General features: G+C 44.2%; 1 protein-coding gene across 2 annotated transcripts in view; it reads left to right on the top strand.

Annotated features, from left to right (window-relative positions):
* The first annotated feature begins 2,524 nt into the window (after positions 1-2,524).
* Positions 2,525-26,792, top strand: part of SCAF4 (SR-related CTD associated factor 4) — a 76,188-nt gene continuing 51,920 nt past the window's right edge. For both annotated transcript variants that reach the window (XM_073362386.2, XM_073362398.2), the window contains exons 1-2: positions 2,525-2,806; positions 26,547-26,630. In XM_073362386.2, the coding sequence (XP_073218487.1) occupies positions 2,777-2,806; positions 26,547-26,630 (114 nt within the window). In that variant the 5' untranslated portion in view covers positions 2,525-2,776. The remainder of the gene's footprint in view (positions 2,807-26,546; positions 26,631-26,792) is intronic.

Below are 26,792 nucleotides of genomic sequence, written 5' to 3' on the forward strand. Positions count from 1 at the left end.
TAAGATAGTTCAGTCCAAAGCTGACTATGAAGAGGTACAAATGGATCTTACAAAACTGGGTGATTGGGCAAGAAAGTGGCAAATAAAATTCAATGTCAATAAGTGCTAAGTAATGTATATTGGAAAACATAATCCCAACTATACATGCAAAATGATGGGGTCTAAATTAGCTGTTACCACTCAAGAAAGATCTTGGGGTCATAATGGTAGTTCTCTGAAAACCTCCACTCAATATGCAGTGGCAGTCCAAAAAGCAAACAGAATGTTAGGAACCATTAGGAAAGGTATAGATAATAAGACCAAAAAAATCACAATGCCACTATGTAAATCCCTGACACACCCACACCTTGAATACTGTGTACAATTCTGGTCATCTCATTTAAAAAATGATATAATTGGAAAAGTTGCAGAGAAGGGCAATGAAAATGATTAGGGGTATGAAACAGCGTTCATACCAGGAAAATTTAAAACATGACATGACTGAAGGGGATATGATAGAAATCTATAAAATTGCAAATGACATGAAGACAGTGAATCGGGAAATGTTATTTACCCTTTCCTATAACACAAGAACTAGGGGTCATCCAATGATATTAACAAAAGATATTAACAATTCTTCACACAATGCACAGTCAACCTATGAAACTTGTTGCCAGGGGATGTTGTGAAGGACAAAAGTATAACTGTTTCAAAAAAGAATTATGTAAGTTCCTGGACAATAGGTCCATCAATGGCTATTAGCCAACATGGTCAGGGACACAAACCCATGCTCCAGGAGTTCCTAAATCTCTGACCGCCAGAAGCTAGGACTGGATGATAGGAGATTAGGAGATAATTTATAATTGACCTTTCTCTTTATTCCCTCTGAAACATCTGGCATCGGCCACAATCAGAAATGGGATACTGAGCTAGACAGACCATTGGTCTGACCCAGTATGGCCATTCTAATGTTCTTAGCCTTCCTTCATGCTCCCCAGCCTGGTGGTGGCCTGCCTCCTTCACAATCCAAATCTGACCCAACCCAAAGAATGTCAAGGTATTTTCATACCTGACCCCAACACCTGTAGTTGGGTTCTACAGGGTTTGGCACAGATTGCAAGCTTCTAGCATCCTGTTTTGATTTGAAAACTTCAAGAAAGGGGAATCTACCATTTCCCTTGATAGTTTGTTCTCATTTTTAATTACCTTTCCCTTTGCCCTATGCCTTTCAAATATACATTCCATTTTCATGCCACACTTGCTGAATCTGTAGATGAACTACTATCCCTCAAGGTCTGTACAGAGAAGGTGGGTGAGGTAATAACTTTTACTGGACCAACTTCTGTTGATGAAAGAGACAAGCTTTTGACCTTACACAGATCTCTTCTTCAGGTGTGGGAAAGGTTTGTACAGTCAGGGTATGACCTTACAATTCAAAAGAGCAATGGGTATGCAAGGGTCTCAGAGAATCACTACTGCTCAACCAAGCATTCAGAAATCACAGGTCAGTCCCTCCACCCCCAAATGATGAGATTAATTATTTTAACTCATGATTTTTAAGCCAATGTTGGGTTCTATTTACTTTCCTTTTGGTTCCCGAGCTTTTAGAGTGCTCCAAGTCAGCTTTTCTCTTCAACTCTGAGAGCTAGAAAGTTGCTTCAAGAAAGAAAGCTGAGATTCTCCTGTAATCCACTGACTCTTATGTGCTGGGGTTTTAAGAAAACACCATATATCATGGCACTCACAATAAAATCATGATAGTTAGCAACACCAGAGCATCATGATGAAAAAAAGAGACTCCATTAAAAAGAATACTGTGGGGCAGGAAGAACATCCCACTGTCTCTCTGAATAAACTCTGACTTCTCCAATACTCTGGCATCACATACTTTGCTTGGTAACCCTACAAAGACATCCAACAGAAAGTCACAACGATTCCTCAAAGACTTACAGCGCTATTGAATCACAGCCTTTGCTGACCATGTACTCATCATGACTTGGCACACAAAACGGGCCTCCAGCCTAATTTGTGAAGCCCAAAACGTACAAATCTCTCTCTGTGACCCTGGGCACTTTGCTCCCCTTACTCACAGCCCCCTGCCGTCTTTGGAGGTATTGCCATGCACGCCTCCAGCCCAGCCCCAGCGGTTCCCCAAATGCTAAACCCATTGGCCAGTATTCATCTGGGTAGTCACCTTCCTCGGGGCACTTGCCGGTCTCTGGACACCGGGGCCAGCTGCAGGCACAGGCAGAGCGCCTTGTGCCTTCGGGAGCGCGGAGGCCACTGCCTTGCACAGGGGCTCCCTCCTCCCTTTGCTGGGCGGGGGGGGAAGAGCTCTCTCCCCTTCCCTTGGGCTAGGTGAACCTCACCCCTTCCTCCACCTGGCAAACACCCCGCCCTGTGTGCGGGCGGGAGGGGGAAGAGAAGCGAAAGATTTATCTCGCCCCGCTCCGCCCCTTTCCCCCTCTCCCCGGGGGCGGGGCCCTTTCTGACATGGCGGGGCTCGAGATAGTAACGGGGGGGAGCGGTCACGTGGCGTCCTCGCAACCGCGCCGCGCGCGCGCTCTCTCCTGTGGGTGGCGCGGGGCCGGGAGGCCTAAGCGATCCCAGGGTGCTGTGCGCGGCGCGGGCTCCCTCCGCCATCCCGCTGGGAGAGACGGTCTGTGCGGAGCCCGGCCAGTGAGACGCCGCCTGCGCGCAGAGCTCCGCCGCCGAACGGACATGTTAGCGCGGAGCCCCTGAGCGGGACCGAGCCTCCCGCCTCCCGCCGCGGGCACCCGCACCAGCCGCCGCCAACATGGAGGCCGTGAACGCCTTCAACCAGGAGGTGGGAGCCGGGGAGGGAGCCGGGGAGGGCGGGGGGAGGCCGGGCCCGGCGGCCAGAGATCGGTTCTGGGGGTCACGAAGCCGCTATCGCGGCCGCCTGCCCCGCTGCTTCCTGCCCCGGGGCGAGGGAGAGCCGAGGCCCGGCCCAGCAGAGGCCTCCGCGGAGGCCCAGGTAGCGGCCGGCCTGCGGCCTCCCCTCGCTCCCGAGGCTGTTCGGGCCCCGTGGGTCTGACGGAGGCCGGGCGGCCCAGCGCTCCCCCGCCCCAGGAGCGGCCAGCGCCGCGTTCCTTCGGGTGAGGCCGGGGGATCCCCGCCCCCTCTCTGCCGCCCGCCCAGCGCGCGGGCCGCCCGGGAGCTGGGGCGCGCGGCCGGGCCCTCGCGCCCAGGCGTTACCCCGGGCGCGCTGCGCTGCGCCTCGCGGGGGCCGGGTGGTTCACAGCCGGGGCGCCTCCTTCCCTGCCAGGGCTGGGGGAGGACGCGACCACGTGAACGCGGGGCAGATAGCACGGGCTGGGCAGCAGCAAACGAAGGGGCTGCCCACGATCGAACAGGAACTTCTCCGTGTGCGGATACGGAGCGGCGTGTGGGGAAAGGGTCAGGTGACAAGCCCCGAAACGAAGCATGTGGCGGGTGGGGAGAGGTTGGGACCAGCCTCCTTTCATGAGGCATGGAAGGCCCTTGTGCCATCTCCGTCACTCTTTTCTTTCGGCTGCTACTGGTTGTTGCAACTCTGCCTGATCTGAAAACTCTCTAGCTGGGCAATAATATACCAGCGATTGTGTCTTCCAAATTGGACATCAAAATATGCCAGATCCTGATGTCTAAAGTTTTTATTCCCACCTAAATTTAAAATGAATGTGTAGTTGGAGCTAACTTTAAATAAAAGTTTTGGTGCACAGGATGTTCTTGCAAATCATTCTAGGTGTTAATTGTAGCGTGTGTGTTCATTGCAAGTAACCTGCTAAATGTAAGCACATCTTTAATGTAAGGTTTCCAAGACTTATTCCAGAATGTTTAATGCATTTTGAAGGTTAGTGTGCTGTGAATGGTTGCTGAACAGAAACAGGAAAAATGGCAGACTGCTCTCCTGTGACAAAGTCATGCTGTGTAAAGTTCATTCTTTGCATCTGCATGTCAGTTGCACTAGACTAAAGTATCAGTATGAACACAATTACATACCTACTTATCCTCTACGAAATAACTGACTTTGTATTTTTCTTTCTATAGTATGATTTTTCTATTCCATTCATGAGATCTTTACATTTTGAAATGATACAGATAACTCCATAGCTAAGGAGTGAATTTTGAGTGTGAGTTTTAACCAGCACTTTTAAATTGACACGTTTCTTATTTTGACACAATTGGCAGTTTGAGGGCTTTCCATTTTCCACATTTCAGGCAAGTGGTGGTGTTTTTAAACAGAAATCTACTAAGTTATATTAATTGGGGTTAGATTGCACATATTTTGTGCTTTCTATTCTTATTGGCATGTAGGACAGAAATCACCTTTACCTAGCCAAATATCAGTGGAGATACTAGCAGTGCTTACCACTTCATTCATCTCATTATATTGCTTCCTTGTACGGCTTAACTTTACTGATATTGGACAAAATGCCATTCATACAACTATACAAATTTTATTTGCTGACCCAAATGATTTAGGTAAATGTGTTAATTTAGATAACCATCAGTATCTCTTGATATTTTAAGTAATCTCATTCTGATGTATTCAAAATGGGTATGTCTTAAATAGCACATCTGGGTGCCCAAGAAATAATAAATGTATGATGCCTGACTCTGTCAATATTTTACTTCTGGATACAGAATCAAAAAGAGTACATGAAATTCTAGTAACTCTGCAGAATTTCAATTTGATAACTTATGTGAAGATGAAATTGTATTAAAACATGTACCCAGTTGAGATTTTAATATGATTTCCCTCACAGATGGCTTATTCTCTATGGTTCCAATTCTGCAGTCACTTGTGCATTTGCTTAACTTTATGCTCAATGGGATTTACTCATCTGTTCAGTTCAACATTTAGTTTCCTGGCTTTCTTTAGATGCCCACAAGAAATTAGTTTATATATTTTGAAAACTAAATAAAAAACTCAGCTCTTAATCCCTTCTCTGAACTTCGCAGTTTGACCTTTCCTCTGTATCTGTATCTGGATTGTAAACTCATTTGGGAAAACACTAAATTTTCTACAGCAGTAAGCGCATCGTTCGTGCTAAACAAACAATTATTATGCCTACTATATTTTTACTCATATTTTGAGCACATATTGCCAACTGGTGGTATTTGGTAGCCCTGTAATGTAGTGTATTACCCGTCAGATAACTAGTTTGAACCAGGTACTCCTGAAACAATGAATTAGAATTTGTGAATTTTGTTAAAGTATACAGTTTTGTAGTTAAATATATAGTGAGCATAACTAATGGGTAACATGTTGAGGTGCAAAATCCTACTAACACGTTTCTTGAGAAAACCAGTATACCAAAAAGATGACCTTGACACCCATGTGAGAAAAGCATGTAATGTTTCTTTTCCAGTGTTCGCTTTGGTTATATTTTGGTTTGGCAGTGTACGCTTAGCTTTGCTAAGTTAACTAATTTTTTTTCAAATTCGAATTGTAAAAAATTAGGGACCGGTATTGCTTATTATAGGCCTCTGCACAATAAGGCTATGTCTGCACTAGAAATGCTGCAGTGGCGCTGCTGTAGCACTTCAGAGTAGACACGTGCTACACCAACAGGAGAGGTTCTTTTGTCGCTGTAGTTAATCCACCTCCCCAAGAAGCAGCACTAGATTGATGGAAGAATTCTTCCATTGACCTAGCACTGTCTATACAGGGAGTTAAGTCGGCTTAATTATGTCACTCCGAGTGACGTAGCTGGGTCGACCTGACTTTTTAGTGTAGACTTGGCCTAAGCTTCTGTGTTCAGCTTTGCCAATGGAAGTAATATAAGAGCCAACAGACTGATAATTGTGCATTGTTATAATTTTATGATTATGTTAAGAACCAAGCGGTGTCATCACTCACTTCTACATGTGACTCGGTGGTGTACCCAAAGTCAGTAACACCCCCCAAAAATGAAGAGAATGGATATTCGGGTGGGCATTTTGTCTTTGTCTACAACTGTAGCTCAGTTCTTTATTATTGATGCATGGGCAGTTGACCAGACGATTGAATTTTTGATCTAGTATAGCAATCTTATACTAATGACAGATCTCATTTTGCAGTGTCAGTATACCTCTATCTTTTCCTTCCAATCTTTTCCCTAGTCACTCACCTGTTATCAGCTAGCATTATTTCCTTACATGAAGAAAGCAATATTATAACACAATGCTAGTTCTGCTATAATTAAGGTTAGAACAGTTTTCTGTTTAAAGCCTGACTCTTCTAAATGCTCTAAAATCCACATGGTTACTTGGATTGCCTTGTAATTTGGTTTGCTTTGTGGTGATACAGAGTAGAGTAAGTGATCCAAATTTGGGGTAATTTGATCATGGGGGATACTGAGATACAATCCCTTCCCCCCCCCCCCAAAAACAAAAAAACAAAACAGCTTTTCTTAAGGTTGATGGAGTATGCCAACATATTTTTGTTCAGAGTCAGGGAACTGATCGTGCCCCAAATGGTCTCCATTGCAGGACATGTACTTCAGCTATTGCAGGGCATCTACTGCTCCTTGAGGGGAGCAAATTGAAAACAGTAGCAAGAGAGTTCAGCGCTCTAGTTAGGCACATGCCTAACATTCAGGCTTCCTGGCCGGCAAGTTTTCACTACAGCTGGGTAGCTAAAGCGGATATGCAGTAGCCATTGAGCCAGACCTACACCCAGCTATGTGAGTTCAAGTCTGACCTAGAGCAAAAATCTGAAAAAGGTTGTAGGCCTGTTGCAAAAGTGTGTCTGTCAGGTGTGTTTGGCGAAATGTATTGAACCAGAAAATAAATTATGCATGCACATGCTTACTGGGATGGTAGTGGGGTTTGGGAGCTGAGGAGTGGGAGGGATAGGGAAGAGGGGTTTGGAGCTGCATTGAGGGTGGCAGGGGTCAGACACTGGGAGTGGTGACATGGAGGTAGGTGGCACAGCAAGAGTGAGGGTTTAGGGTTGGGGAGGTGCGGCGTATCGATGCTTTACAATTAAGATCGAGATGATTGTTTGAGTGCTATAAAATCCACATATGTACTTGCATTGGCTTGACTTTTCCTGTGCTTCATGCGGGTGTGAGGTGGAGATAGTGAATCAAATTGGGGTCTGAAGTTCTAATGGCTCGATGGGATAACAAGCGGAGGGTGAGCTGGAAATGGTGGAGGGGCTATATGTTGCAGGGGTGTTATCCATCTCCCCCCACACACGCATCAATTTTCTCACAGGTCCTTAAGGTTACTGTAACCACTGTGTAGTAAAACTCAACTTTGGGGGGCAAATAACATGCAAGACTTCTTTCACTGGCCCTGTTAGCAGTTACGCACTTCAAACTTTTTAGAGCATGACCATTATTCCCATTCCACAATAACAAAGTGGTAGTTCCACATTGACAAAGTTTTTGTCAGTGATTTATGTCTGCGTTCAAGGTTTTAAACTTGGTACAGAAATGTGGGTTTCCTGTGTTCTGTTCCCCCAAGTCCATATTAAGAGAATTCTCTGAGAGATCCTGCACAGTATTTCCCCAGTTAGTGCAGTGGTTTATGGAAACTGATGCAGTCCTAGTTATTTTATATGTATGGAAGAGCAGGAGAGGCACAGTTGCCAATCTGATGCTAGGAGGAAAGACTAACATTGCTGTTCCTCTCTCCTGGCCATTTTGGTTCACAAGGCAATTGAAGCTCATGCCTTTGTTGCTCCTGCAGAAAGCATGTTTCCCATGTCTGCAGGGGCAATAGAGTGAAACAGACTAGGGGTTTGTCTACACTGCATCTCAGTGCAGACTATAGGGGTGTGAATTGCAGAGTACACCAAAGAGTATCTTAATGTGACCTAAAAGAAAAGGAGTACTGTGGCACCTTAGAGACTAACCAATTTATTTGAGCATAAGCTCCGATGAAGTGAGCTGTAGCTCACAAAAGCTTATGCTCAAATAAATTGGTTAGTCTCTAAGGTGCCACAAGTACTCCTTTTTCTTTTTGCGAATACAGACTAACACGGCTGCTACTCTGAAACCTGTCATTAATGTGACCTAGATATTTTTTAGTTTGCGGCAGTAGCATCCACATGGGGCAGTTAGAGCGCAACTCTGGTGCACTCTGCCGTTCATGGCCCTATAGTCCTGTATTATGGCACTGTGTAGGCATAGCCTGGGACCATGCTAGTGCTACTCTCCAGATAGCCTTAGGGGTTATTCTGAGTGCATAATCAGGAGCAGCGATGTACATTGAGGGGAGAGGGGTGTATGGGAAGAGGAGTAGAAGATATGTGCACAGTTCGAAGGGTATGGTAGTTGCAGTACATCAGAATTTTGGATTCAGCTTGGTCCTTCATTTACTGTACTGCCAGGACTGAAATTATTTCAGCAGTAAATTCATCCACAGGGGTAAGGAAGATGCTTTGCATTGCTTTAGTGGCAACTGCAGAGCAACTGAAGGAGCAGTATCAGTGTGATCCTGAAGGATCCCATTCCCTCTGAACAAGAGACAGAGAACAAGAAAGGTTGAGAATCCTGTCAGAGGCTAGCAGAAGTAAAAAATGGGGAAGTGAAGAGAAGCAACCTTCAAGGAGAGTAGGAGTCTTACGAAGGGAGAAATAAATTAATAAATTGATCTTAGGAGGCAGATAATGTTTCAGGTTTTGAGCTACTGAACTAAGTAGCTCAGACCAAAACTAAATAGTCTCCCACATACTTTTTCATTTCCATTTGAAAGTGTTTATAAAGATGTTTGCCCCAAATGAACTCCTAACTTTGTAAGTTTATCCTTCTAGTCAGCAGGAATACTTTAGTGGACTACGTCTCATGTATGCTAGACTGCCCTTGGTTTACCTTTGGACAGATTAGACTGTGGCTTCATCTTCCAAAGAATCAGTTTATGATGGTCTCTTACCCTTGGCAGCAGCTAGTAGTTGCTAAGCTTCACAGCTCACATGTCAGAGGCTGATACTAATGATGGATCCTCTGAGCCACAGCCCAAGGGCAGAAATTTTGTAGGAATTCCAACATTTCTCTTTTCTCAGTAGCTCTGGGGATTTGTGGTAGGGTAAGGACCAGGCTTCTGTCCAGCAGGTAGACCCTGGACCCATTCATTTTTTATGTTTGTCTCTAGCTAGACCTTTTCAGTCTGATAATCCAATAGTATTACTGGTACTTTGTTAGCATAAGTGTATTGTTATTTTCTTCTTTCTTTCCTTCCTCCTCCATCCCTTCCTGCAAATACTCAGTTAATTTTGCATAGGCATATGAGCAAATACCTAAAATTGTATTTGAATAACCTATAATTTTGTCATTGTAAAATAATTCTAACTGTAATTCAGATGTATTCAACACACTTGTAGAAAAAAATCTGTTCTTGGATTCCTTATGTGCTAATTTTTATGAAGACTTCTTATTTATATGTTTAGAACAAGACTATGCAAGCAGTCAAGCAAGCAACAGCATAGTACTGTATAGGAACGCATACTTTCTTTAATGTCTCAGCACCTGATAAGATGTAATGTAGTAGGTTGATTTTTATTACTAAAGGTAAAGATTTTTCAGAGGTGCTCAACACCTATATTGCTTTTTGGCTTCAGTGGAGTTGTGTGTGCTTAGTTCCTCTGAAAGTCAGGCCCTGGCTGTGCATGTAGAAAGACACTCTTCTAAGTCTTAGGGTATGTCTACACTACGAAATTAGGTCGATTTTATAAAAGTCGATTTTTAGAAATTGATTTTATACAGTCTATTGTTTATGTCCCCACTAAGCGCATTAAGTTGGCAGAGTGGGTTCTCAATACCGTGGCTAGCTATCCCACAGTTCCCGCAGTCTCCACTGCCCGTTGGCTTTCTGGGTTAAGCTCCCAATGCCTGATGGGGCAAAAACATTGTTACGGGTGGTTTTGGATACATGTCGTCAGTTGTCCTTCCCTCCCTCTGTGAAAGCAACGGCAGACAATCGTTTTGCGCCTTTTTTCCTGAGTTACCCGTGCAGATGCCATACCCCGGCAAGCATGGAGCCCGCTCAGCTCACCGCTGCTGTTGTGAGCATTGTAAACACCTCGCACATTATCCTGGAGTATGTGCAGAACTGGGCTAGGAGACGCCAGCACGAGGACGATTATGTTGAGGACATAGACACAGACGTTCCTGAAAGCACGGGCTGTGGCAATTGGGACATCATGGCAGCAGTGGGGCTGGTTGATACAGTGGAACACCGATTCTGGGCCCGGCAAACAAGCACAGACAGGTGGGACCACATAGTGTTGCAGGTATGGGATGAGTCACAATGGCTGCGAAACTTTCGCATGTGTAAGGCCACTTTCCTTGAACTTTGTGAGTTGCTTTCCCCCGCCCTCAAGCACAGGAATACCAAGATGAGAGCTGCCCTGACAGTCGAGAAGTGAGTGGCGATAGCCCTGTGGAAGCTTGCAACGCCTGACTGCTACCGATCAGTCGGGAATCAGTTTGGAGTGGGCAAGTCTACTGTAGGGACTGCTGTGATCCAAGTAGCCAATGCAGTCACTGATGATCTGCTATCAAGGGTAGTGACTCTAGGAAATGTGCAGGTCATAGTAGATGGCTTTGCTGCATGGGGTTCCCTAACTGTGGTGGGGCAATAGACGGAACGCATATCCCCATCTTGGCTCCGGACCACCTTGCCAACCAGTATGTAAACCGCAAGGGGTACTTCTCAGTGGTGTGCAAGCACTGGTGGATCACGAGGGATGTTTCACTGACATCAACGTGGGATGGCCAGGAAAGGTGCATGACGCTCGCATCTTTAGGAACTCTGGGCTGTTTGAGCAGTTGCAAGAAGGGACTTACTTCCCAGACCAGAAAATTACCATTGGGGATGTTGAAATGCCAATAGTTATCCTTGGGGACCCAGCCTACCCCTTGCTCCCATGGCTCATGAAGCCATACACAGGCAGTCTGGACAGTAGTAAGGAGCAGTTCAACTATAGGCTGAGCAAGTGCAGAATGGTGGTAGAATGTGCCTTTGGACATTTAAAAGTTCGCTGGCGCTGTTTGCTGACTAGTTTAGACCTCAGCACAACCAACATTTCCATTGTTATTGCTGCTTTCTATGTGCTCCATAATATCTATGAGAGTAAGGGGGAGATGTTTATGGCAAGCTGGGAGGTTGAAGCAAATCACCTGGCAGCCGATTTTGAGCAGCCAGACACCAGGGCAATTAGAAGAGCACAGCCAGGCACGCTGCACATCAGAGAGGCTTTGAAAACCAGTTTCATGACAGGCCAGGCTACAGTGTGACAGTTGAGTGTGTTTCTCCTTGCTACAAACCTGCCCCTTTGTTGATTTTAATTGCCTGTAAGCCAACCACCCTCCCCCCCTTCGATCACAGCTGGCAAAGGAAATAAAGTAACTATTGTTTTGAAACCATGCATTCTTTCTTTATTAATTTAAAAAAAAAAAGTGAGAACTGACGGTAGCCCGGGTGGAGTGGGGTGCAGGAGGAGGGAAGGACAGGGCCACCTTGCTTATTGTAGCCACACTACAAATAAAAATTGTTTGAATGATAGCCTTCTGTTGCTTGGGCCATCCTCTGGAGTGGAGTGGCTAGGTGCCCGAAGTCTCCCGCGGCTCCCCCCCTTCCCCCTGTGTTCTTGGGTGTCTGGGTGAGGAGTATATGGAACTTGGGGAGGAGGGCAGTCGGTTATACAATGGATGCAGTCGGGGGCTGTGCTCTTGTTGGCTTTCCTCCAGCTCCAGCAGACGCTTCATCATGTCCCTTTGCTCCCCCATTAGCCTCAGCATCGCCTCCTGCCTCTGCTCTTTGCGCTCACTTAATGCTTTCTTGGCGTCTGCCACTGAATGCCTCCATGTATTAAGCTGTGCCCTATCAGTGCGGGAGATCTGCATGAGCTCAGAAAACATGTCATTGCGACTGTGTTTTTTTCACCTTCTAATCTGCGATAACCTCGGACAGAGATGATAGGGGGAACATAGAAACATTTGCATCTGGGGGGAGATAAAAAGGGAGAGTAAAATTTAAGATGATACATTTCTGAGAACAAAAGGGAGACTCTTTCACAGTGAATCAGTCAATTCATAGCAGACAGCACATGTGCTTTAGGTACAAGGTCGCATTTTGCGTTTTATATTGAGCGCCTGCCTGTATGGTGACACATCACACACGGCTGGGCAACAGAATTCGGTTTCCAGGCAGCCATGGTAAGCCTTTTGGGACACGTGGTTGGCTTCTTACGCCTTCATAACATGTGGGAATGGTTTCAGACTGCAGCGCCATCCTTTCCTATAGCAAGCAATGCTGGTTGGGCTTCACATTTAAAAGGAGGGGCTGCGGTTTTCAGGTGCATATGCAGCACACACCTCCCCCCAGCTGCCGCATGGCTGTTCTCTGAGATGAGCCCTTCACCCCTCCCACCTGCTGATTCTCCAGGATGATCCCTTTTAGCCAAGTGCAAAAAACCCAGCATGAACAGGGTCGTTTTACTATTCCCTTACAAAAATTCCCCTATTTCAACCAAGTGACCATGAATGATCTCATTCTCCTGAGGCTAACAGAGAAAGATATAGACCGAATGTTGCTTGAATGCAAACCCAGGACCATTCACTGCCATGCTTTGTGCTGCAATGATTCTAGGCTACTTGCTACTGGCTTGGCTTGGTAAAGTGTCCTACTGTGCAGGATGAAATAAGACAGCCCTCCCCAGAAACCTTCTGCAAAGGCTTTCAGAGTACCTCCAGGAGAGCTTCATGGAGATGTCCCTGGAGGATTGCCGCTCCACCCCAGGCACGTTAGCAGACTTTTCCAGTAGCTGTACTGGCCGTGAATGCACCCCAATTCTTCAGGGCAAATCAGACATTAAACACTATTGTTTTTAAACCCTGTACTGTAGTTAAAAACGTGCACTCACCAGACCTGCCTTCTCTTGAGGGTTGGGGATCCCGCCTTGGGAGGGTATTGGCTCCAGGGTGATGAAAAGGTCCTGGCTGCTGGGGAGAACGGATTCACCACTTGCCTGCTGCTCATCCTCATCCACAAAATCCTCCTCCCTGTTGCGTGAGACTCCCCCTTGCAGGTGTCCATGGACAGTGGTGGGGTAGTGGTAGGGTTCCCCCCCCAAGAATGCCATGCAGCTGATCATAGAAGTGTCATGTATGGGGCTCTGACCCAGAGCAACCATTTGCTTCCTTTGTCTTTTGGTAGGCTTGTCTGAGCTCCTTAACTTTCATGCGACACTGCTGTGTGTCCCTGTTGTAGCCTCTGTCCACCATGCCCTGTGCGATTTTGGCATATATGTTTGTATTTCTTCTTTTTGATTAGAGTTTGGCCTGCACAAATTCTTCTCCCCGTACAGCAATCAGATCCAGTGTCTCTCTTTTGGTCCATGCTGGGGCTCGTTTGCGATTCTGGGGGGACTGCATGGTCACCTCTGCTGCTGAGCTCGCCACGCTGACCAAACAGGAAATGAAATTCAAAATTTCCTGTGCACCTGGCTAGTGCATCAGAGTTCAAAGTGCTGTCCAGAGAGGTCACATTGGAGCACTCTGGGACAGCTCCGGGAGGCCAATACTGTTGAATTGCTTCTGCAGTACCCCAAATTCGACCCAGCAAGGTTGATTTTAGTGCTACTCCCCTCACCGGGGAGGAGTACAGAAGTCGATTTTAAGAGCCCTTTAGGTCGACGGAACGGGGTTGGTAGTGTAGATGCATTCATTTTAAAATCGACCTAACGCAGCTAAATTCTACCTAACCCCATAGTGTAGACAAGAGCTTAATGCCAGATGCCCAGTTTTCAGCATTTGCTGTTGGCCAATTAAGTAACTGATGTTGATGTGAAGAACTATTAACTCAGAAGTTTGAGACTTGTCACATCAGACACAGATCTCTTTTTCTGAAAAGTGGGTAATTGTTTGAGCTCCTTAAAGCAGTTTGCAAACCTTCACAGCTTCATGTTTGTGTGCCATGGTATTTAATATGGGTGGAAGCTACTGAACCTGAACAGGGTTCTGTTCAATAGTATCACAAAACTTATATTTCTCACATTTGGTATTTCCCAGAAGATATAGATATATGTGGTACTTGTATTTTTTAAAGATCATGCCCAGCCCAAAATATATATTTTTTTCTTGTCTTTGCAGACTTCAGTTTAAAAACATTCATTGTTTACCACTATCCTTTGCCCTAACTTCATATGAGGATATTTGGTATTTCTTCCTCTGTTGTTCCTTGTCAAAATATAAAAAAAGTGGACTAGCTTTATCATTGTTTCTGGAATTGCCCCCCACTTCCTTGCTCTTCGATATTCGGTTGTAGTTGATGTACTCGTCTGTGTGGGGAAGACAGCTTTCAAAGTCTGCTTCGTTATATTTCCTTGATGAGTTGCCTTAAAATAAAACTTCCTTGTGCTAGAGAAGGTGATTTGGAATTTGTGGGTAAGTGGCAGTATACATGGACTATGGAAGACCTGCTTTTGGAGAAATTTTTTTCAACATGTTTGTTGGAAAACTTAGACTCATTTAGGAACATTTTTTGATAGTCTGCTGAAGATATCTATATGTTGGACTGTTTTCTTTTGGCCCTAAACAAGGCTTGAAAAAAATCACCAGAAACTTAGTAGCCAGTAGTGAATATCAAAGTGGGGGTGGAGGGTTCAAAGGCAATATCCTGTTGACAAAGGCCAGCTGCTGGTGTTTAAGGCCTTATCTACACTGCGGAATTGTCAGCAAAAGTTATGTCGCTTTAATTAAACCGCTGTCGCTTGTCCACACTGTGCTCCTTATGTCGGCAGAGCACATCCACACTAGCAGCTCTTAGAATCATAGAACTGGAAGGGACCTTGAGAGGTCATCTAGTCCAATCCCCTGCACTCGTGGCAGGGCCAAGTATTATCTAGACCAGGGATCAGCAACCTTTGGCACGTGGCTATCAGGGAGATCCGCTGGCAAGCCGGGACCATTTGTTTACCTGCAGCTCCCACTGGCCACGGTTCACTGTTCCAGGACAGTGGGGACTGCGGGAATCACTGGCTGTCACTGTAGCGTCCGCAGGTAAACAAACTGTCCTGTCTGATCCCTGATCTAGACCATCCCTTACTGGTGTTTGTCCAAGCCGCTCTTTAAAATCCCCAATGATGGAGATTCTACACTCTCCCTAGGCAATTTATTCCAGTGCTTAACCACTCTGACAGGAAGTTTTTTCTAATGTCCAACCTAAACCGCCCTTGCTGCAATTTAAGCCCACTGTTGCTTGTCCTATCCAGAGGTTAAAAAGAACAATTTTTCTCCGTCCTCCTTGTAACAACCTTTTTATGTGCTTGAAAACTGTTATCATGTTCCCTCTCAGTCTTCTCTTCTCCAGACTAAACCAACTCAGTTTTTTCAGTCTTTCCTCATAGGTTATGTTTTCTAGACCTTTAATCATTTTTGTTGCTCTTCTCTGGACCTACTCCAATTTGTCCACATCTTTCTTGAAATGTGGCGCCCAGAACTGGACACAATACTCCAGTTGATGCCTAATCAGCGCAGAGTAGAATGGAAGAATTACTTTTCGTGTCTTGCTTACAATACTCCTACTAATATATCCCAGAATGATGTTTGCTTTTTTTTGCAACAGCATTACACTGTTGACTCATTTTTCTTGTGATCCACTATGAACCCCAGATCCCTTTCCGCAGTACTCCTTCCTAGGCAGTCATTTCCCATTTTTATGTGTGCAACTGATTGTTCCTTCCTAAGTGGAATACTTTGCATTTTTCCTTACTGAATTTCATGCTATTTTCTTCAGACCATTTCTCCAATTTGTCCAGACCATTTTGAATTTTAATCCTGTCCTCCAAGGCACTTGCAACCCCTCCCAGCTTGGTATCGTCTACAAACTTTGTAAGTGTACTGTCTGTGCCATTATCTAAATCATTGATGATGAAGATATTGAACAGAACTGGACCCAGAACTGATCCCTGCGGGACCCCACTTGTTATGCCCTTCCAGTATGACCGTGAACCATTGATAACTACTCCCTGGGAACGATTTTCCAACCAGTTATGCACCCACCTTATAGTAGCTCCATCTAGGTTGTATTTCCTTAGTTTGTTTATGAGAAGGTCATGTGAGACAGTATCGAAAGCCTTACTAAAGTCAAGATATACCACATCTACCGCTTCCCCCATATACGAGGCTTGTTAAGCTGTCAAAGAAAGCTATCAGGTTGGTTTGACACAATTTGTTCTTGACAAATCTATGCTGACTGTTATCTTATTATCTTCTAGATGTTTGCAAATTGATTGCTTAATTATTTGCTTCATTATCTTTCCAGATACAGAAGTTAAGCTGACAGGTCTGTAATTCCCCGGGTTGTCCTTATTTCCCTTTTTATGGATGGGCACTATATTTGCCCTTTTCCAGTCTTCTGGAATGTCTCACGTCTTCCATGACTTTTCAAAGATAATTGCGAATGGCTCAGATATCTCCTCAGTCAGCTCCTTGAGTATTCTAGGATGCATTTCATCAGGCCCTGGTGATTTGAAGACATCTAACTTGTCTACCTCATTTTTGACTTGTTCTTTCCCTGTTTTAGACTCTGATCCTACCTCATTTTCACTGGCATTTACTATGTTAGACGTCCAATCACCACCAGCCTTCTTGCTGAAAACCGAAAGAAAGAAGTAATTAAGGACCTCTGCCATTTACACATTTTCTGTTATTGTCTTTCCCCCCTCATTGAGTAACGAGCCTACTCTGTCCTTGGTCTTCCTCTTGCTTCTAATGTATTTGTAGAATATTTTCTTGTTTCCTTTTATTCCCTACCTAGTTTGATCTCTTTGTGTGTGTTGGCTTTTCTGATTTTGTCCCTACATACTTGTGGTGTTTGTTTTTTATATTCATTCTTTGTAATTTGACCAAATTTCCACTTTTTGTAGGACTCTTTTGAGTTTTAGATCATTGAAGATCTCCTAGTTAAGCCAGGGTGGTCTCTTGCCATACTTCCTATTTTTCCTGTGCAGTGGGATAGTTTGCTCTTGTGCCCTTAATAATGTCTCTTTGAAAAACTATCAGCGTCTTCGGTTGTTTTTCCCCTTAGACTTGCTTCCCATGGGATTTTATCTACCAACTCCCTGAGTTTGTGAAAGTCTGTGTTCTTGAAATCCATTGTCTTTATTGTGCTCTTCTCCCTCCTACCATTCCTTAGAATCATGAACTCTACCATTTCATGATCACTCTCATCTAAGTTGCCTTCCACTTTCAAATTCTCAACCAGTTCCTCCCTATTTGTCAAAATCAAATCTAGAACACCCTCCCCCCAGTAGCTTTCTTCACCTTCTGAAATAAAAAATTGTTTCAATACATTCCAAGAACTTGTTGGATAATCTGTGGCCTGCTATGTTATTTTCCCAACAGATGTCTGGGTAGTTGAAGTCCTCCATCACCAAGTCCTGTGCTTTAGATGATTTTGTTAGCTGTTTAAGAAAAGCATCATCCACCTCTTCTTTCTGGTTTGGTGGTCTGTCGTAGACGCTATCATGACAGCACCCTTGTTTTTTACCCCTTTTATCCTTACCCAGAGACTTTCAACAGGTCTGTCTCCTATTTCTATCTCAACCTCAGTCCAAGTGTATACATTTTTTAATACATAAGGCAACACCTCCTCCCTTTTTCTCCTGCCTGTCCTTACTGAGTAAGCTGTATCCTTCTATACCAATATTCTAATCATGAGTACTATCCCACCAAGTCTCCGGGATGCCAGCTATGTCATAGTTTTGTTTATTTACTAGCATTTCGAGTTCTTCCTGCTTATTCCCCATACTTCTCACATTAGTATACAGACATCTAAGATACTGATTTGATTTCCCCCCTCCCCTTTCTGTGTTGTCTCTCCCTTATTTATGTTGTAACAGCCCATGCTCCCCCCATTGTGACCCTTCTCTCAGGTCTCCATGTTTTTGACTTACCTGTGGGCTTTGGTCACCTGCCCCTGTTGAACCTAGTTTAAAGCCCTCCTCACTATGTTAGCCAGTCTGTAGCCAAATATGCTCTTCCCTTCTTTGATAGGTGGACCCCATCTCTGCTTAGCAGTCCTTCTTCCTGGAACAGCATCCCGTGGTCAAGGAAGCTGAAGCCCTCCTGGCGACACCATCCTTGCAGCTAGGCATTCACCTCCAGGATGCATCTGTCTCTGCTGAGGCCCCTACCCTTGACTGGAAGGACTGGAGAGAACACCACCTGTGGTCCCAGCTCCCTCACCCTTACTCCCAGAGCCCTGTAGTCACTTCTGATCTGCTGAGGGTCATACCTCGCAGTATCATTAGTGCCCACAAGGAGTAGCAGCATGGGGTAGTAGGCGGAGGGCTGGATGATCCTTGACAATCCCTCCATAACCTCTCTGATACGGGCCCCTGGCAGGCAGCAAATCTCCGGGGATGCCATGTGATCCTCCCAGCCTTGGGGGTACATGGCTTCTCCTCTTCAACCTTTGGAGGTGATTCCTCATCACTCGTTGCCAGGGCAGCATAACGGTTCTCCATCTCCATAGTGAGTGGGTTGGGAGTAGGAGTGGAGCACTGCCTGCTGCCAGAAGTAACCAGCAGCCAGTGTCCTCCCTGTACCAGAGCCTTATCCTCCTCCCCTGGTGGCATGACAGCAGTCCTCACTAGCTAGATAGCGACTCCAGCCTTGGAAGTCTCCATATGAATACCGTCAATGAATTCCTTGTTTCATGGATGCTCAGCCTACCCACCTCCTCCTGTAGCTCTTCCACCTGCTTGCTGAGAGATTCCACCAGCAGGCACCTCTCACACTGGATGGTCCCTCCAGCCTGGCTTTCTGAGAGTGGGAAATGCAGGCCACAGTCTGAAAATCCACACCAGAATCTGGGTAGAGGCATCCATGGTTAGGTTCTCTGTCTGGATACAGGCACAGGTGGAAGAGACAGGAGCAGTGTTGGCACTGGCGATGCGGCCCTTCCTAACCATAATGATTATATTATGACTCCCTCTCTCCCCTTGGTCGCTTAGCCTCTGGCTTTTAAGGCCTTCCCTCCAACGTCAGACCTACCTCCTCGTTAATCATATAGAGGGAGGATGATCACAAGGCTGATCAAGGATGCTTAAGGAACAAAGGCTCAAACTGTCCCCAAACACACAATCCCATTTGACCCAGTTGACCATGTAACTGAAATAACCTGAAAGAAAAAGAAAAACACACACAGCTAAACAAACTCACTCACTCCAAGGTTAGCACTCACACCTTGTTCGTTCAGCAGGGGGATCTCCTTCACCCTCTCTCAAACTCCCCTGTTCGCTAGCATCGCTCTTGCATCAACACAGAGAGCAGTGCTTTGTGGGTAGCTATCCCACCGTGCAACTGGCCACAGGGTGCTTTGGGGCCTTATGGGGCAGGTACAGCGTCACATAATGCAGGGTTCTCAGTCATGTTTCTATGGGCATCCTACTAGATTGTGAGCTGCTTTTCAACTGAAGGTGGGTGGGTGTGTTGGGGGAAGAGACAAAAACAAAGTGGGTGTGTTGGTATGCTGTCTCTTTAAGTTCAGACAGCAGCTTGAGCAGTCTCTCCACCCACCCTCCCTCCCCCCAACAGCAGCCCGTACTGCCCACCTGCTGGTGAGAGCAACCTTCCACATTAATGGTTCTGATTCTTCCTAGTTCTAATAATAATAGCCCACCTTAATTGATTTGTCTCATTAGAGTTGGTATGGCAACACCCATTTTTTCATCTTCTCTGTATATATCTATCTATCTTCCTCCTGTATTTTCTACTGCATGCATCTGATGAAGTGGGCTTTAGCCCACGAAAGCTTATGCCCAAATAAATTTGTTAGTCTCTAAGGTGCCACAAGTACTCCTCATATATTTTAAAAACACTGAAATCAGCAGAATTCAGGAGCAGGTGTATAATATCTCAATCCTCCATGGTCTTCAGGCTGACAATATCCCTTTTAAAATAAAGTAGCTTCATTTTACTTCTGTCTTCACCTTGACTTTTTTTTCCCTCAACATCTTAGATGACAGGGGTGTTTTTTTTGTTACTCAGTTCCCTCCCCAGTGCCTCAACTTAATTCTAGTGTGGCTTTGATTTGCCAAACTGAGTATCTGTGGCTCCAAGCAAATATGCTAAGAGGAGAATTTGGCTCCACCTCTCATTTCTTTAGTCTATGAGGTCAGTAGCTGAGGATGGGGTTGGGAAACAGCTATGAAACCTAAAGTGTGATCCACATAGAATATGGTTGGTTCCACTGCAGAGTGAGGAAGGAGGAAAATCTACAGTTTTAGGTCTAGTTGCCTGGGGGAGAGGATTGTAGGAAAAGATCCCTGTTCTGAGGTAGTCAATTTAAAGTACAGTAACTCCTCACTTAAAGTCGTCCCAGTTAAGTTGTTTCGTTGTTACGTTGCTGATCAATTAGGGAACATGCTTGTTTAAAGTTGTGCAATGCTCCCTCATAACGTTGTTTGGCAGCCGCCTGCTTTGTCCACTGCAGGAAGAGCAGCCTGTTGGAGCTAGCTGGTGGGGGCTTGGAACCAGGGTGGACCAGCAGCCCCCCTATCAGCTCCGCACTCCCCCAAGTTCCCTGTGCAGCAGTTGCCCAGCAGGCTATCAATTGCCGGCAGTTCAGCTGTCCCTCCCCCCACTGCCATGTGCTGCTCCTGCCCTCTGCCTTGGAGCTGCTCCCCGAGCCTCCTGCTTGCTGTGTGGGGGTGGCGGGGAGGGGGGTAATGTCAGAGTGTCCCCCTCCCCCTTGCTCCTGCACCCTGCTTACCCCATCTCCATAGAGCAGGGGGACACAGGACAGGGCTCAGGACAGAGGGAGCTTTCTGGCTGCAGCTGTGGTCTCAGCTTGCTGATTAACTTAACAAGGCAGTGTACTTAAGAGTGGGTCAGCATACTTAAAGGGGAAATGTGCATCATACACACACACACACACACACACACACACACACACACACACACACTCTGTCTCTGTCCACCATGCTATCTCCCCTCCCTCCATTCCTGCTGCCTTTTAGAGTGTGAGGCTACATTAACAATGAGTTAACCCCATGAGGGCTCAGCCAATTGCTAGTTCATCATTTAGCAGAAAGGCATTCCCTGGGAAATATCCCACCCTCTGACTCCTCCACCTCAACCAAGCCATCATTGCTGTGTACAGTATTAAATTGTTTGTTTAAAACTTATTGTGCGTGTGTGTGTGTGTGTGTATATATGTATATAAATATATAGTCTTGTCTGGCAAAAAAAAAAATTTCCCTGGAACATAACCCCCCTCATTTACATTAATTCTTATGGGGAAATTGGAGTCACTTAACATTGTTTTGCTTAAAGTTGCATTTTTCAGGAACATAACTACAACGTTAAGTGAGGAGTTGCTGTACTCTCTAAAGCTTTAAATTGATGTCTTTTTGGCTAATTGTATCAAATATGCATTGCCATAAAAATAAAAACTGAAGTTTTTACGTGGTTATCCAAGTGCAGTTTCTTAAACTGATTAAGATGTTGAATTTTTAAGACACTTTTCAAATTGAGAAATTTGACATTTTTTGTAGGTAATTTTATTGGAATGATGCTCTTCTCTACTGATTTGTGACAATACAGCTTTTCTGCATGTACCCTGATTTGGGTTCAACTTATATAACAAAAGATCCAAAGTCTAGTGGGACATTCCCACTCACATATATGGAAAGGACATAAACCTTACTGTAACACATCTGTGTTGTAACACTGAGATTTTGCTCCAAAACAAATTTAAAGGGATACTAACAAGGTTGGTAAACACACAATTTGATTTTTTTTCTTTAAAATGTGGTTTTGCCACATTTTTATTTAACTTCCACAGTTTAGCAATCACAATGAACTCTAAAATTGCAAATCACCCTGTTTATTTTAATGAGGTATGTGAAAATCCTTAGGGAAGGAAACAAATTTTAGTTTATTCCATCCCAATGGCTAGTTACAAATTGTAAGTGCAGTTTTGTTTTTTTAAATAGCTTGTCTTCATTAATTTAGACTTGCATTTAAATTTGATCCATATCTTTCCACCCCAACTTTCCCCATGTATGCACTTTCAGAGTCCCCTTTGGGAATATTGCTTTTGGTGTCCTCATCACTTTCACTCTGTTCGTGCTGTCTGCAGCAACACAGGCAGTATTCCCAAGTCCTCTGCCCAGCCCTGCTTTTTTCAAGGCCCTTCTTCATTTTTCTTTCTCATGGATTATTTTACTAGGCCTCAATTCCTGCTTCTCTTGCTCCTCAGATAATGGCCCCATGTTACCAACTCCTACCTCATATACTGCTTCATATTTGGTTTCCCACTTCCTACCCGCTGTGTGCTTGCCTGCTTCTTGGATCCTTCTCTGGTTCCTAGCTGTATCACATCAATCTCTAGAAGCAGTCTCCTGATCTTTGGTACTGGCTCCTGCCTCTTCTTGGTCCATGGCTACCTTCTGCACTCCCAGAGTTCCTTGTTTTTTTATTACACTCCTGAAATAACCGCTGTTCCTGAGGACAGTGTCTTGATGCAGGCTTCTTTTGCACTCATGATGGGAGGCTGGTTGCTTTCTCGGCTGGAACAACTCCTCCTTGGTCTGTGGGAAGGAAGAGGTGGCTCCTTGTAACAACACTGGCTCCTTGTACTCGTTTTTTTTTTTCCTTCTGTCAGCCTCCCGGCCACAGCTGCCTCAAGGGAGTAGAATCTGCTCTTAGTGTTATACCAGGAAGGGCAGGTGTGAGGATCACAGTTTAGAAATCTCCATGCTAATGGTTACTTTCTTTCAATATTTTCATGTTAAAATTCAGGAGAATTAGTGTTGGCATTCTCTTTGTTCACCTGACAGTGACTTCAAAGAAGGAATGTGTAATAATTTCGCAAAAAAGAGAATGAGCTTCAAAATAATAAAGGGAAGGAACACATTCATCATGTGACGCTAACTAGCAGGTGACATGAAATGTTTAGTTAGCCATACTAATTCTTCCCGGCAGCCAGAGATGGATGCTCGCTTGGAGTGTATCTGTTGGTTTGAAATGTTGACTGGTTAAAGCCAATCTGGAGCTGGAATTTGCTGTGTGTGGAAGGGTCATCCAAACTCCTGGGTTAAAAATTATCTGGCTCAAAGGGTTGATGATAACACAGAGAGAATGGATTCAACAGCTGTATGTGGTGGCTGGCTCTTCTTCTAGCTCCTGAAGGAAGATACTGTTGAAAGAAAATAGATTCCTAGTCCAGAAAGTAGTTAAGGAAACAAACATGTACTTGTTTGTTCTTCCTGTATTCAGTTATTGACAATGTTGGGTTTTTTTTGTTTTGGTAGCTATGCTGAAAGCTTGGTGGTTGTTTTCTGTGCCTGCACGTATTTAGTCCATAATTTTGTTAGTTATTTAACTAAACCTATTTACTTTTGTTTTTTCTTTCCCTCAGTAATTGGAAAGAGAGGAGAAATCTGTCAGCCTCTTAAATCAGGGCTATTAAACATCTTACCAGGATCTCAGACTTTAACAATTATACTAGAAAAAAGGGCTAATATGGTGGCTACAATTCTATTTTGGATTAAACTGTCCAAAAGAGAATTCTCCTTGTTCCTTTGTTGTGTTTGTCTAATGGGTTCTTATTGGAGATGATGATCCTGATATCAGGCCTTTTTAACTGATATTTCCTAGGTCCTGATTCCTGTATTACACAGCCCTGAGGAACAGAATCATTTCTATAATAGCTCATTTATTTTCTTTCTTTTTTAAATATAGCTGTATTTTTTACCTTGAACTCTCCCATGTGTATAGGATATTTTGAGACTTGCAGGTTTTTTGATTACAGGAATCATGTCAATTTCATACTGTTGCCATAGTAAGCAGCAACTTAAGGGCCTGTCTTCATTGCCCCATAGTTCAGACTAAGGGGATGTGACTAGCAGGGCACACCAGAGTGCTGTGCTATAATTCCTCTGTGTGGGGTGCTGCGGATGTGAACTTGCAGGCTCTGAGTTTGGACATCCAACCTCAAGACAGTATAAGTTTGTGTACAGACGGGGGAGTTAAGTGCAGCACTTTGGTGTGCTCTGATATTCATATCCCCTTAGTCTGAACTCTGGGATACTGTAAACATGCCTTTTAAATAGCAAGGGCAGTGTAGGGAAGGAGCAGCAAACATTCATTTTAATAGACTGTGAGATCTAGAAATGGACTTAATGACACAGGGCAGGAGCTAAAACGGGGAGGACAAAAAGTGGTGGTGCACCTATTCTTAGGTTGGAGGGGGAGCAAGAGTGGCATTTCCTCAAAGTGTATGTCTGTGCTCCAGTATAAGACACATGGCACAGCCTGTACTGGTTGGCTCAGGCTGTGGGGCTGTAAAATTGCAGTGTAGATGTTCAGGCTTGGGCTGGAGCTTGAGCTCTGAGACCTCACAAGGAGGAAGATCTGAGAGCCTGGGTTCCAGCAAGCCCAAACATCTACACTACTATTTTTAACCCCACAAGCCTGAGCCAGCTGACCTGGACTCTGAGACTCAGTACCATGATTTTTTTTATTATTATTATTTATTTATTGCAGTGGGGCCTGGGAGAGGAGGATAGGCGGGAGGGAAGGATCTTTTGGATCAGCCATGTGCTGTCAGAAGTGCTAAGTAGAAAATAGAAAGTGTATCAGGGCCTGCCATCTCTTAAGATGGTATAGTCCTTCTAGTGAGTTATTCTTTGAAGTGAAATAGCTTATTGTGACATAGATGTTGTATGTGTTTCTAGACTTCAGTATAGTTATATAGCAAAAGCAGCACAGTTTAGTGCTGGTTTGAAGTAACAGTTGGTTGTTTCTCTTCTCTCTTCTGCACCTGTTTTTACCCCCCTGGACAGTGGTTGTCTCTAGGGCTTCACTGTCTTCAGAGTCTATAACATTGACTCCCCCAGACTTCTGAAGTACTGTTGTGTCGGCAGTTGGAGAATTCTACTGTGATTAGGTGGTGGGTGGGGAGGAGTTGACACAGAAGGGGTGAAACAGCACAAGGAGAGAAGGTGCTTGAACTTCCTCTCCTGGATCTCTTACTTGCTTTATAGTCTTGTTCAAGTCCCTTAGGGCTTGTCTACGCTTACAGCGCTGTAGTGACACAGCTGCAGCGCTTATTGAAGATGCTACCTACCTACACCAACAGGAGAGCTTCTCCCATCGGCGTAGGTATTTCAGCTCCACGAGAGGCAGTAGCTGTATCAATGGTAGCTCGCCCATCAACATAGGAACTGTCTACGCTGTGAGTTAGATTTGTATAACTGTGTTGCTCAGGGATGTGGATTTTCCACACCTCTGAGCAATATAGTTATACTGATGTAAGTTTGTAGTATAGACCCAGGCTTAATCTGGGTTTATAAATTTCCCTCTATACAAAATTGAGATAATACTACTCTGCCTTTCAGGGTAATGCTCATCACCTTAAAGAGGTAGAGGACTCTGTGTATGTTTGTTAAATACCTTGACTGTAGGAGAAAATGGTTCCATTAAGTTTTTAACCTTTCACACATCAGGTGCTGTTAAATTATAGAGATGCCAGTTGTTGATCCACATTTTAAGGTTGAGTTGATTTTGTACTTTTAGCAGTTTGAATCCCTGCTTTATTATGCACGGGGAATACCATGTATCTTCCCCAAATTTACAGAACGTTTTGGGTGCTAATGAATTTTCTTAGAATTTACAAACCCATTACAGTTAAAATTAATTTTAAAATAGGTATTTAAAGAAATTTAACAGTCAGGCCTATTTTTGTCTTGAATGGTGGTGTTAATAGAATAACACTGACAACTTTTAATGTACAGTAGTTAAAACAGAAATGTTGTGCTTAGATTATATTTGAACAAATTAGTTAATCCTGTAAATAAGGCTCTCGAGATGCCTCAATTGGTCATCCAAAGTCACTAGTTACTTTCGAAAATCTTGGCTCTGATTTCTGAGGAACTTATAAATAAATTCCCCTCTGGGTAATATTAGATGAAGAGTAGTTCAGTGTATGAAAATTTCCAAAGCAATTGATGCAGTTAGTTTTTGTGGTAGTATCTCACCCTTATTAGTGCAAGAATGTTAAACAGAGGTATTTAGTATGTACGCTGCTGTACCTATATGTAACAAGATGAATAGGAGATAGGATATTGGTTTGTGATGGTCTCAATGGTTAAAAATTTGTGTGCATGGGAAAACATTTTTTGGACTCCAGAGCTATGTAGAAGTATAAACTGCAAGATCAAGCTCAAACTGCTGATGATCAGGTTAATTAACTTTAAGTCAAACTATTCCCTTGGTTTCAGATTGTTTCCATTAAATAGTTTAGAATTTGGGAATTAATGTGTACCTAGTTTCATAACTGGTAAGTCAGACACATGAAATCTTCTGACAACAGCAGCTAAATCCATAGATGGGGCTTTAAAAAAACCCAAAAACCTGACATTGATTGTACAACTTCAGACATTGGCTTTCCAGTCAGTAATTGCATTGTTGAAGTGGCTAATCTCTTGATTTTAGGCCTTGTTATAACATGAGCTTGGTTGCATGGCAGTTGCCAAGAATCTGCATTGACTGTTATGTTGACTGACTTGCTTGCTTCCTTCAGAATTTTTTTTAATATTTATTTTCTCTGTTTAGCTCTTTTCACTCATGGAGATGAAACCTCCTATCTCCCGAGCAAAGATGATTCTCATTACTAAAGCTGCCATTAAAGCTATTAAGGTAAAGAAAAACGGAAATAGAGCACAAATTCAGACAATACTAGTAGCATTATTTTTGGATTGTACTTGATTTCTAAAATATGCATATCTTTTACATGATCTCTAAAATTTTATAGCTTGGTAAAGATTTCTTTTTTTTTGTTTTTGGAGGTTTTTTTCAAAG

This window comes from Lepidochelys kempii, chromosome 1, assembly GCF_965140285.1.
Source record: "Lepidochelys kempii isolate rLepKem1 chromosome 1, rLepKem1.hap1, whole genome shotgun sequence".
Lineage (NCBI taxonomy): Eukaryota > Metazoa > Chordata > Testudines > Cheloniidae > Lepidochelys > Lepidochelys kempii.